General features: G+C 39.1%; 1 protein-coding gene across 1 annotated transcript; it reads right to left on the bottom strand.

Annotated features, from left to right (window-relative positions):
- Nucleotides 1-3,221: 3,221 nt before the first annotated feature.
- LOC138890442 (uncharacterized) lies at nucleotides 3,222-4,476 on the bottom strand. The gene is made up of 3 exons (XM_070173826.1): nucleotides 4,165-4,476; nucleotides 3,456-3,614; nucleotides 3,222-3,290 (listed from the first exon to the last, which is right to left on the bottom strand). The coding sequence occupies exons 1-3, from the start codon at nucleotides 4,474-4,476 to the stop codon at nucleotides 3,222-3,224; spliced, it is 540 nt and encodes a 179-aa protein (XP_070029927.1).
- Between the last annotated feature and the right edge of the window lie 8,329 nt (nucleotides 4,477-12,805).

Below are 12,805 nucleotides of genomic sequence, written 5' to 3'. Positions count from 1 at the left end.
GGATTTAAATATTTAGGAATTTTTGTGGTGAGATTTCTAATAAGGACGGAACTGGTTCAAAAACAAACGAATAGGATTTTCTAATGTGTTGAACAATGGTAGGACACTGCTCATGATTTAAATATTTATATTTCTAATTGTACGAAGTATAGAAAACATACCTTGTCATTCAGATGAACCAATAATGTTGAACTAGGTTCTTTATTTAGAGTTCTCTTGATCATGCCTCAATTTACCACAATAGAGAAAATTTTGTTAGAGATCAGTGAGTCATATCAACACATCTCATAGGAGTATACTATTTACAGTATGAATCTGAGTAAAAATTAATCTAGATATTTACACAAGTTTCAGATTTTCTAGCCAATTTTGTTTTCAATTTTTTTTCATTGTGCATTCTGAGATGGTCCCATTAGGTGATATTAATCATCCCTAATTCTAACCTGTTCTTTTCAAAGCTTTCTCTACTCAGTTCTTTAGTAAAGATGTTAGCAATTTATTTATCAGTAGCACAAAATTCTATGGTAATCAATCCTTTCTCATAGTTGTCCCTTAAGAAGTGATGTCTAACATCTATGTGCTTAGTCCTCTTATGATGAACTAGGTTCTTTGTCATACTTATAGCACTAGTGTTATCATAAAAGATAGGAATGTAACCAACTTCAATGCCAAAATCTATCAGCTGTTGTTTGATCTATAGCAATTGAGCACAACAAGAGACAACAACAACATATTCAGCCTCAGCAGTGGATAAGGCCACTGAATTCTGCTTTTTAGTGGCCCATGATACAAGACATGAACCAAGAAAATGAGCCATACCTGAGGTGCTCTTCTTATCCACAAGGAAACCTGCATAGTCAGCATCAACATATCCCACTAAATTAAAGTTACTAACTTTAGGGTACCAAAGACAAAGATCAGTAGTGACTTTCAAATATCTCAGTATCCTCTTGACAACAATCAAGTGATATTCCTTAGGGTTTGCCTGAAAACGAGCACAAAGCCCTATACTGAAAACTATGTCAGGTATGCTAGTAGTAAGATACAAAAGTGAACCAATGTTACCCCTATACAACTTCTGATCAACAGATGAACCAGGTTCATCTATGTCTAATTTAGTAGCTGTTGTAATGGGTGTGTCTATTTCCTTTGATTCATCCATTTTAAACTTCTTAATCTACTCTTTTGCATATTTTTGCTGATGGATCATGGTTCCATTTGGGTTTTACTTGATCTGTAAGCCTAAGAAAAAGTTAAGCTCACCCATTATACTCATTTCAAACTTATTCCCCATTAATTTGGCAAAGTCCTTACTCAGTTTGTCAGTGGTTGCCCCAAAAGTTATGTCATCCACATATATTTGTACTATAAGAAGATCCTTACATTTTTCCCTTAGGAATAGAGTACTGTTAATTTTACCTCTCTTGTAGCCATGTTCAAGCAGAAATTTGGACAGTAATTCATACCATGCTCTAGGAGCCTTCTTGAGTCTATAAAGAGCTTTGTCTAATTTATACACATGTTCCGGACACTCCTTGCTCTCAAACCCTGGAGGTTGTTTGATAAACACTTTTTCTTTTAGGTAGCCATTCAGGAAGGCACTTTTGACATCCATCTGATGAAGAGTGAATTCCATGTGTGCTACAAAGGCTATGAGGAGCCTTATTACCTCCAGTATTGCAACTGGAGCAAAAGTCTCATCATAATCTATGCCCTTATCTTGGCTATAACCTTAGACCACCAGTCTTGCCTTATTCCTTGTAACTATTCCATCTTCATCAAGATTGTTTCTGAAGACCCATTTAGTGCCAATTACTGATCTGTCCTTGGGTCTTGGAACTAGATGCCAAACTTGACTTATCTCAAACTAATTGAGTTCATCTTGCATTGTATTTACCCAATCTGCTTCTTGCAAAGCCTCAACACCATTTTTAGGTTCAATAAGAGATAAGAAAGCATCAAAAGCACACAGATTCTTTAATTGTGATCTAGTTTTAACTCCAGATGTTGGATCAATAATTATGTTCTCAATGGGATGAGAACTTTGATACTTGTAAGGTTTCACAACCAACTGGTTTCTATTTGATGTTTCTCCCATGTTCTGCTACTGAGGAAAAAGCTCATGGACAGGTTCCGTTAGGGGATTGGTTAAAGTTCTTCTTTGCTCAGTTCCCCCTATCAGGTTGCCCTGGATGGAAGAACCTGTTCCATCACCTGTTCCTTCTTTTGGTGCATCTTCAGCTTGAGCTGTGACTTCACTCAATTGTTTTACCAGCCCAATAGCTTCATCTTCATCTTCATATCTCTCAGAAAGAATGTTAGTTTCATCAAAAACTACATGTACACTTTCTTTTACACACAAAGTTCTTTTGTTGTACACTTTATAAGCTTTGCTATGTGAAGAATATCCCAAGAATACTCCCTCATCACTTCTGGGATCAAACTTACCTAGGGAGTCCTTTCCATTATTGTGCACAAAGCACTTGCATCCTAAGGCATACCAAATGCCTTTAAATGGTATATATTTGGTTTTCTCCCTTTAAGTAACTTACATGGAGTCTTCTCTATAAGAGGTCTAGTCATGCATCTATTAATGATGTAACAAACAGTATTTACAGCCTCTACTCAGAAGTTATGAGGCAGTTTACTAGAAAGAAGCATAGTCCTATCCATATCTTCAAGAGTCCTATTCTTTCTTTCAACTACTCCATTTTGTTGAGGAGTCCTAGGGGCAGAGATATTATGATCTATTCCATGCTCATCACAAAATTCAGCAAACTTAGCATTTTCAAATTCAGTTCCATGATCAGACCTAATTGATGCAAGTTGATTACCTAGTTGTTTATGAGTTTTTCTAACAAAGACAGTAAAGATGTCAAATGCTTCATACTTAGAAGTTAAAAACAGTACCCAGGTAAACCTAGAATAATCATCAACAAGTACCATCACATATTTCTTACCACCTCTGCTCAATGTCCTCATTGAACCACAAAGATCCAAATGAACCAGTTCCCTCGTCCTGGTTGTGCTTACCATTTTCTTGCTTTTAAAAGATGATCTTACTTGCTTCCTCCTTGCACAAGCCTCACAAACTTTATCTTTCTTGAACTTTTTGTTAGTTAACCCTATCACCAGGTCCTTGGAGACTAATTTGTTGAGTTGATTCAGACTTGCATGCCCAAGTCTTTTGTGCCACAGGAGGGGGTCATTGTCCAACACACTCAAGCATGCGAGTTCATTTTATGAAAGAGTGGAAAATCTACAATGTAAATATTGTTAACTTTTTTTCCCTGCAAAACAATCTTGTTAGTGGTAAGATTAATCACAAAACATTTGGTAGAGGTGAATGCTACCATATTACCTCTGTCACACAGTTGTGATACACTGATTAGGCTATATTTCAAGCCATCTATCAAGTAGACATTCTCAATGGAATGTGAGTCTGTCTTACCTACCTTTCTAACCCCAATGATCTCACCTTTCTTCCCATTTCCAAAGGAGACATTACCTCCTTTTAGATCCTCAAATGAAAGGAGCTGGTTCTTGCTTCCAGACATATGCTTTGAGCAACCACTATCCATGTACCATATTTTGCTACTTTCCTTCACTTGAACCTACAAAACGAAATCAGGGGATAGTCTTAGAAACCCAAACTAGTTTGGGTCCCTTTCTATAGGCAAAGGGGTGAATTAAATTCCTTTTGGCCCATCCAGACAACCTATTTTTCTCTTGAACAAAGGTTTTGTTCTTTTGACTGGCCTTTTCTTTTGCATTACATTCACTTTTGTAATGACAAGTCTTGCCACATTATGTGCAGATTTTATTTTCAGGAAGTGTGATGTATTTTCTTTTGGAATCCCACTTAGGTGCTGGGGTCCCATAGCCAAGTCCTCTCCTGTTGCTACTGTGGTGCTCTTGTAGCCAAGATAGTGCATCAGAGGACTTATTCCATTTGCACATTCTATCTAGTTCATGCTTCACCTTGCCTAGATCTTCTTTTAGGACTCTTATCTGCTCATTTTTATTGTAGAACTCATCCTTCATCTTTCCTAGATTTTCTTCTAAGGTGAGATGTGTGTGATTAACTTTTTTCTTACCTATTTATAATTTTAGTTTTAAATTTTCAGACCTAAGTTCTAAGACACTGATGTCAAGTTCAAGAACCTGGCTCTTCAACTCAGCATTTTTACTATCACTTTCACTAGCCTTGAATTCCAGATTTTTGCCCTTGGCTTTTAGGATCACACATTCCCTAGACAGTTGTTCCTTCTCATTGTTTATGACCTCAGACTCAACAATGAAGTCTAGCAATAATTCAGATAGCCTTTCTTTAGACAAAAATTTAATCTTGTCTTTGAGATGAATAACACTTACCTCTTGTTCATCGGCTGATTCTCCAATGTCCATAAGTGCTTGTTCATCTCCAACTTCATCTTCTGAATCCTCATATGAGGGTTTTCCCCAAGCAGCAACCATAGCCTTTGTTGATCCTTTGTTCCTCTTGGGTTGAACCTATTCCTTCTTCCTGTTTCTACGTTCAGCCTTTTCCTTCTTCCATTCAATTTCCCACTAGGAACAATTTTTGATCATGTGGTTAGTCTTACCACATTTGTAGCATCCCTCGTTGGTCTGTTTTTCTGGAGCCCTTGGTTTGCTGAAGGTTGCACCTCTTGAAGAACCCTTTCCTCTTATTAGGTACTTCTTGAAATCCCTTGTGATCATAGCCATTTCATCATCATCCAAGTCTGCTCCTTCAGCAATTCTGAGAGCCAGGCTTCTTTCCTTTTTGGGAGCATCCATCTTCATGGGTTGCCTTCTCAGTTCATAGGCAGTGAGATTCCCAATCAGTTCATCCAACTTGAGGGTAGCAATGTTCTTTGATTCTTTAATAGCCATGATTTTGCTTTCCCAAGTTACTGGTAAGACCCTTGTCAAGATTTTCTCAACGTTGTCTTCTTCAAGGATAATTCTTCTAAGAGAATTAAGTTCATTTGTTAGTGTTGTGAATCTTGTGTACATCTCTTGGATGGTTTCTCCTTCCTTCATGAAGAAATTCTCATATTGAGAATATAGTAGTGTTCCTCTTGATCTCTTTACTTGAGGAGTTTCTTCATGGGCTACTTGTAGGGTGTCCTATATCTCTTTAGAAGTGGTACAACTTTGAATCCTGCTGTACTCGTCTGGACCTGGTCCACACACAAGCCATTTCTTGGCCTTGGCATTCTTTTCCCATTTCTTCAAATCTTCAGCAGTACAGTCAACTCTTATCTTTGGCACGTCCACTCCTTCAACATTCTTCTTTGTAGTAGCCAGGGGACCATCAGTAACTATGTCCCAAAGTTCATAGTCTTCTCCTATGATGTCGTCCCTCATCCTGTTCTTCAACTAGGAATAGTACTAGCCATTAAAGAGTGGAGGCCTAATAGTGGATTTCCCTTCCCAGTTTCCAGGTGGTGCACTCATCTCGATATGTTCCTAAGGTGTTAGCCTCTTCAAGGATAACCCTCTCTGATACCAATTGATGTTTTAGACTTCAATACCACACAAGGGGGGGGGGGGTGATTTGTGTGGTACCTAATTTTCGCTTAACTTGATTATAGAAGGACCTGGTTTTTCTATGTGTTCCAACTACTACTATTACGGAATAATAAGTACAGAAAATAAAGAACACAAAGATTTTACGGGGAAAACACCTGGCTCAAAAGGTGAAAAAACCACGACTTACTTTCCAGTAGGATTTTCCCAAACTCTCCACTAAAATCACTGAGCCTAAAACTGCATTTACAAAAAACTCTTTTGTGAACCTAGGATTAACTCTAATCCCGTTGTGACACACAACCTCAACTGTTGCGACAACTTCAAGTTAACTCTAACTTGAAAACTCTAAGTACCTAATACAATTGCTTCTATAAAAGCTGAAAGGTACAGTGTAAAATCACCTACTATAATTGAACTAGAATAAAAGATAGACACTTGGAACTAGTTCTTCTATCTGGTTCAAGTAGCCTCAGAATTGCACGCTTAAATCACACATAAATTGCTTGCAAAATTTGCTTGCTATTTTTCTCTCAATTCACGTTTAACTTCTGCTTATGTGCATTACCTGTAAAAGAGAACAACACTAATATTTAAGGGGTTAGTAATTAGAGATTGACTAGGGTACAAATGCTACTCTTATATGGTAGAAGAGTTCTAGGTGATCTTATACTCTAACTCAATCCTCTTCCTAAACTGTGTTCTCTTTGTGTAAGGAGTCTTTCTCTCCTTATCTAATATGCAACCTTTTCGATCAGATTAGGAGATATTACTTCTAATAAGTTAGATTTATATCTTTCACGTGCATCTCACATGTTTGGGTTGATCAAGACTGTGCTTCACAAGATGGACCTAGTCCATGTTTGAGTTCTTTTTTCAGTCTTCAAAGCTTCACATTTACTTGGGCTAACATGGAAGATCTCAACAAAAAGTTCAAGTCCGTCGAGTTCAAGTATATTCCTTCATTCCACAATGAGTTAGTTGATGCACTAGCTACTTTGGCTTAATGCTGCCGTACCCGGGTAATGTTCATATTGACCCGCTAGAAATCTAGGTTCGAGAAAGGCACGGTTATTGTAACGCAATTGAAATGGATCCAGATGTTCAGCCATGGTATCATGATATCAAAAAGTTTTTGAAAACAAAAGAATATCCCGAGAGGCTAGCGGAGATCAAAAGAGAACTATCAGAAGGATTGCAAGTAGTTTCTTTTTGAGTGGAGAAGTCCTATACAAAAGAACTCTAGATCTGAATCTTTTGAGGTGCGTGGATACTGAAAAGATCATGAACGAAGTGCATTTTGGAGCATATGGGCCTCACATGAATGGGTATGTCCTTGCAAAGAAAATCCTCCGGGTAGGTTATTACTGGATGACCATGGAAAAAGATTGTTTCAGTTTCGTCCGAAAACGCCATCAGTGCTAGATACACGGTGACTTGATTCATGCATTGTCTTTAGAGTTACATCCTATGTCAGCACTTTGGCCATTCGTTGGCTAGGGCATTGATTTTATTGGGCCGATCAAGCCAAAAGTGTCAAATAGGCACATATTCATCTTGGTTTCGATTGATTATTTCACAATGTGGGTCGAAGCAGTCACCAAGAAAGCAGTGGTAGACTTCGTGCATTCCAACATTAGTTGTCGTTTTGGTATTCCTAAAACTATCATTACAGACAATGCTGCAAATTTGAACAGCCACTTGATGAGGGAAGTATGCGAACAATTTAAAATTACTCATCGTATTTCTACCCTTTATCGACCTAAAGCTAACAGTGCTGTTGAAGCTGCAAACAAGAACATCAAGACTCAGGAAAATGATTCAGGGTTCCAGAAAACGGAATGAAAAGCTGCCCTTTGCACAATTGGGATATCACACAGCCATGCGTACATCAGTTGGGGCCACCCTTACTTATTGGTTTATGGCACTAATAAGTAGATATTTTGATCACTTATTTGCTCTCTTTTACTTGCGTTTTAGCTCAAAAAATTCTTAAAGGTATACCCGGAAACTAACAAGTGCTTCCTTGCAGGAATATTGGAAAACGAGCCAAAGAAGTCAAAATCAACTCAAAAAGGAGTCAAAAGTGAAAAAGAACCAAAACCGGGCAAAACGTCTAGCAGTGAGGACCACACAATTCTAGTGCGACCGTAGAATAAAGAATCAGAGAGTAGTATTTTGGGAAGCTCAAGCAGTGTAAACCGCACCAAAATTGTGCGGCCGCAAGAGGTCAAGTACGGCCGCAGTCATTATTATGCGGACCGCAAGATTGAAGATTCAGAGTGTTACTTCAAATCAAAAAGCAGAAGAGTCTTGCAGACCGCATCACTTTTGTGCGGCCGCATAATCAGAAGTGCGGCTGCACCCACTTTTATGCGGACCGCAGAAGCCTGAAGTTCCAAGCCCAAATTGCCAAGACCGCGGACCGCACCAAAATTATGCGGCCGCACAACCTTCGTAGTGGCATTTTTGTCCGATATTTTTAGCTTAGTATAAATAGTACTTTTTGTCATTTTTAGATTAAGTTCAGTTTCTAGAAATGCATCTGAGCCGTTTTCTTTACTTCTTTGAGTAATTTTGTATTAGATTAACTTCTAAACATTAGATTTTCTTTATTTAATCAATGATTATGCATTCTATTTCAATTTCTTCTTGTATTTCTTATTTTCCATGAGTAGCTAAATCTATAGCTAGGGTTGTGACCCAATCCTAGTGTGGGTACTTAATGAGTATTTAATTTTAGGACTTGTTTGTGATTGGGTTAGTGATATTTAGCCTTGTTTTTCCTTGAATTCTAGAATTAATGGTTACAAACATTGATTCATGCCTTTTTGACCTAGTCTTTACTTGAGAAAGAGAGACTAAGTCTAGAAAAACTTGGCTAACAAGGAATTGGGGTGAACTCAAGAAATTGATAGCCCCAATTAAAGGGTCAAATGTAGAGATAGTAAGAACCGACTTGAGCATATATCACTTGATTTGTGCAATACCCGTTTGGACTTGAGAAAGCCAAATTAGGCAAAATAACTCAAACTACCGAAAGGTATAGAGTGGGTAGTTGCGTGTAATTGTTATATCACAACCTCGACTAATCAAACTTTCCCTTTAGTTTATAACTAATTAGGTATCCACCTAGGTGGAATTCACGACCCTAGATCCTTTATCATTTGAAAAAACACCCAAAACCAAAAATATTTTCTTCTAGTTTATTATTTGCAATCATTAACTAAAAGTAGAAATAGAAACAACCAATGAATATGTGGAAATACAAATTGAGGCACATCATACACTTACTCTAGTTATATACCTAATCCCATATCTAACTCCCTGAGGAATTGACCTCGACCTGTGTTGGGATATATTATTGCTTCGACTGCCTCACTACATAATTGTAGTGTGAGTTTGGGTGACACCAAATTTTGGCGCCGTTGCCGAAGAGTTAAACATATTTAGGTATATATCTAGTTTTTATGTGTTTTGTCTTATTTTCCTTCTGAGTCACTAATTTTATTTTTGAATTGCTTTTAGGTACGAAAATGGCTCTCAACAATGAGCCCATCAGAAATGTGCCATTGGGGGAGGAATTGGATGATGATCAAGTTGAGGAGGTTCCTTTTGAACCTCAAGAAAATAGACGAGGCGGTCCACCTCAAGATAATGTTCCCCTCTCTCCCCCACTCCACCCATAGCAGCAGCGCACCGACAACTACCGAATGATGGTTATGCAAGTGTTATAGTCCCGCCCCGTATTAGGGCGGGAAACTTTCAAATCACTAATGTTATGCTTACATTACTTGAGCAACAAGGATTCTTCACCAGGGCTCCAAGTCAAAATGCCTACAAGCATCTCAAAGGGTTTGTCGATACTTGTTGGGGGAGCAAGCAAACCAATGTCTCCAAAGATGCGATGCGGTTGAGGTTATTTCCCTTTTCTCTAAGGGGAAAGGCATTAGACTAGTTAGAGAGATTCCCAATCATTCCATCCACACTTGGGATGCGTTGGCGGAGAAGTTCATCTCCAAATTCTTTTCTTCGGGATATATGTCGGCACGTCGGGATGAGATTCTTGCATTTAAGCAAGAATCAAATGAGCCAGTGCACAAGATTTGGGAGAGATATCGTACCATGGTTAAAGAGTGCCGGAACAATGATATGACTGAGGCCATGATCCAACAGACCTTCTACATGGGGATCAATACAACAAACCAATGTGTGGTTAACCAACTCGCCGGGGGGAACTTCATGAACACGCCATATGCCGAAGCTTGTGAAATTCTTGATGAGATGGCATATACCTCTTCAACATGGCAAAGTCGAGCCAATATTCCGCAAGGTGAACCTATCGTTGTTCACCTACACAAGGAGCTACATGATCATGGACAAGCTATTTTCGAGTTGACAACTACCATGAACCAATTGGCCAAAACTTATATTCAACAAGTTCAAGGGCCGACACAAGTGAATACAATGGAAGGTGTGAATATGATGGTAAACAAGAGACGACAATAAGGTCGACAAATGCAAAACCGTCCGGAACAATTCATGCAAGAGGATAGTGGTTATGAACAAGGTGATTCATTCAATGAGCAAGAAGAAGAAGTTCAATATGTCAACAATTATCAAGGTCAAAGAAACAATGCTCAAGTACAAAATCAACAACAATGGAGGTCACAAGGGAACCAAGGTAATTGGAACAATCAAAACTACCAAGGAAATTGGAGTGGTGACAATCCTAATCAAGGCAACTGGAACAATCAAGGAAATCAAGGCAATTGGGGTGGCAACAATAAAAAAAATTGGGGAGGAAATAACCAATGAGGGTGGAACAACAACAATAACCGGGGGTCGGGTTTTCAAAGGCCCCCGATGTTCCAACAACCAAGCAATACACCCCCCTATCCTTCTCAAGGCCCAAGCTCTTATTCCAATAAGATGGGTAGGATAAAAAACATGTTTAAACAGATGATGGAGAAGAATACCGACTCCGATGCTCAAATAGTCTCGCACAACACTTCTACTCAGAATTTGAATGTTCAATTAGGCCAAATCTCACAAGCATTGAATACTCGACCTAAGGGGACACTAACTAGTGATACGGTGGTGAACCCAAAGGGTGAAAATAATACGGGACATGCTATGGCCGTGACTACTAGAAGTGGAAAAGATGGAGATGATACCACCTCAAATCAAAGAAGGATTGTGGATGAAGATGTTGTGGTTCAAGAAGATGAAATCCCAAGAAATGTGGTTTAAGCTAATGAAGAGGCGAGAATTGATATAGATGAAAGTGTGGAGAAGATGCAAGAAGAGGTGAACCCGTCTAGGGAACACGTGATTGACATGCCAGAATTGGTAGTTCCAAAGGTTAAGACATCAACGTCAAGTCCTCCTCCTCAATACCCTCAAAGGCTTGCAAAGAAAAATAGTAAGAACCAATTCAAAAAGTTTATTGATATGATGAAAAGTTTGTCGATTAATGTGCTATTGGTTGAGGCATTAGAATAAATGCCAGGATATGCAAAATTCATGAAGGATTTGGTAACCAATAAAAGATCAATGAATTGTGAGACAATCAAGATGACTCATCAAGTGAGTACTATTGTGCACTCAATGGCTCCGAAGTTGGAAGATCCGGGCACTTTCACAATCCCTTGCTTTATTGAGAGCACCGCTTTTGCCAAAACATTATGTGATCTCCGGGCAAGTATCAACTTGATGCCCTACTCGATGTTCAAAAGTTTGGGAATTAGGCAACCAAGATCTACATCCATGAGGTTGTAAATGTCGGATCGAACAATGAATAGGCCTTTGGGTATTATTGATGATATATTGGTTCAAGTTGACAAGTTCATCTTCCCAGCGGACTTTGTGATTATTGATTGTGAAGTGGACTATGAGGTGCCTATCATTTTGGGTAGACCTTTCCTTGCTACGGGGAAGGTTCTTGTTGATGTGGAAGCCGGTGAGCTCACTTTTTGGGTGGGTGATGAAAATGTGGTCTTCCATGCGTGCAAATCAATGAGGAAACCAAATAGTAATGAAGTTTGTTCGTTTGTGGATTTGGTGACGGACGTGATAGTTGATGATGCTAGTGCAACAACGAACGTTGAGGACAAATTGGAAGCCGTTTCGCTCAACCTAGATGATGAAGAGGAGAGTGATGGCTATGTGAAGTGTGTAAATGCATTGCAAAGCATGGGGTCGTACACTTATGAGCCCTAAAAGCTATCTTTGGATATTGAAAACCGGAAGACTCCTCCAACAAAGCCCTTAATTGAGGAGCCTCCTACCTTGGAGTTAAAGGCATTGCCCCTGTATCTCAGGTATGAATTCATTGTCCCTTCTTCTACTTTACTAGACATTATTTCTTCTTACTTAACTAACATGCAGGTAGAGTCCACATTGGAGGTGCTACAAAGGAGGAAAGGAGCAATCGGATTGACTTTGGCAGATATCCGGGGCATAAGCCCCGCCTTTTGCATGCACAAGATTATCTTGGAGGAGGGTGCCAGACCCTCCGTTGAACATCAAAGGAGGCTAATTGAAGCAATTCAAGAGGTGGTCAAGAAAGAGATCATAAAGTGGTTGGATGCCAGGGTTGTGTACCCCATTTCTGATAGTTCATGGACTTCTCCAGTGCAATGTGTCCCAAAGAAAGGGTCCATGACCGTGGTTACCAATGACAAGAACGAGTTGATTCCTACAAGGAAGTTGATCAGTTGGAGGGTGTGTATGGACTATCACAAGCTCAACAAAGTTACAAGAAAAGATCACTTCCCACTTCCCTTCCTTGATCAAATGTTTGATAGGTTGGCCGGGCGTGCTTTCTATTTTTTCCTCGATGGGTATTCTGGCTACAATCGAATTCTCATTGCTCCGGAGGATCAAGAAAAGACTACCTTCATTTTTTCCTATGGTAATTTTGCATTCTCACGGATTACCTTTGGTTTATGTAATGCACCGATAACTTTTCAACGGTGTATGATGGCCATTTTTACCGACATGGTGGAGGATATTCTTGAGGTCTTCATGGATGATTTCTCCATGGTTGGAAACTCTTTTGATGATTTCTTGAACAATTTGTATAGGTTCTTGTCTATATGTGAGGAGACTAATTTGGTGTTGAATTGAGAGAAGTGTCATTTCATGGTTGAGGAAGGCATTATCCTCGGCCAAAAAATTTCAAAGCATGGTATTGAGGTTGATAAGGCCAAGATTCAGGTAATCTCCAAACTCCCTCCCCTACATCCGTGAAGGGAGTGAGGAGCTT

The sequence above is a fragment of the Nicotiana sylvestris genome, chromosome 4 (assembly GCF_000393655.2).
Source record: "Nicotiana sylvestris chromosome 4, ASM39365v2, whole genome shotgun sequence".
Classification (NCBI taxonomy): domain Eukaryota; kingdom Viridiplantae; phylum Streptophyta; class Magnoliopsida; order Solanales; family Solanaceae; genus Nicotiana; species Nicotiana sylvestris.
This window is presented reverse-complemented; position numbering and strand designations above follow the sequence as displayed.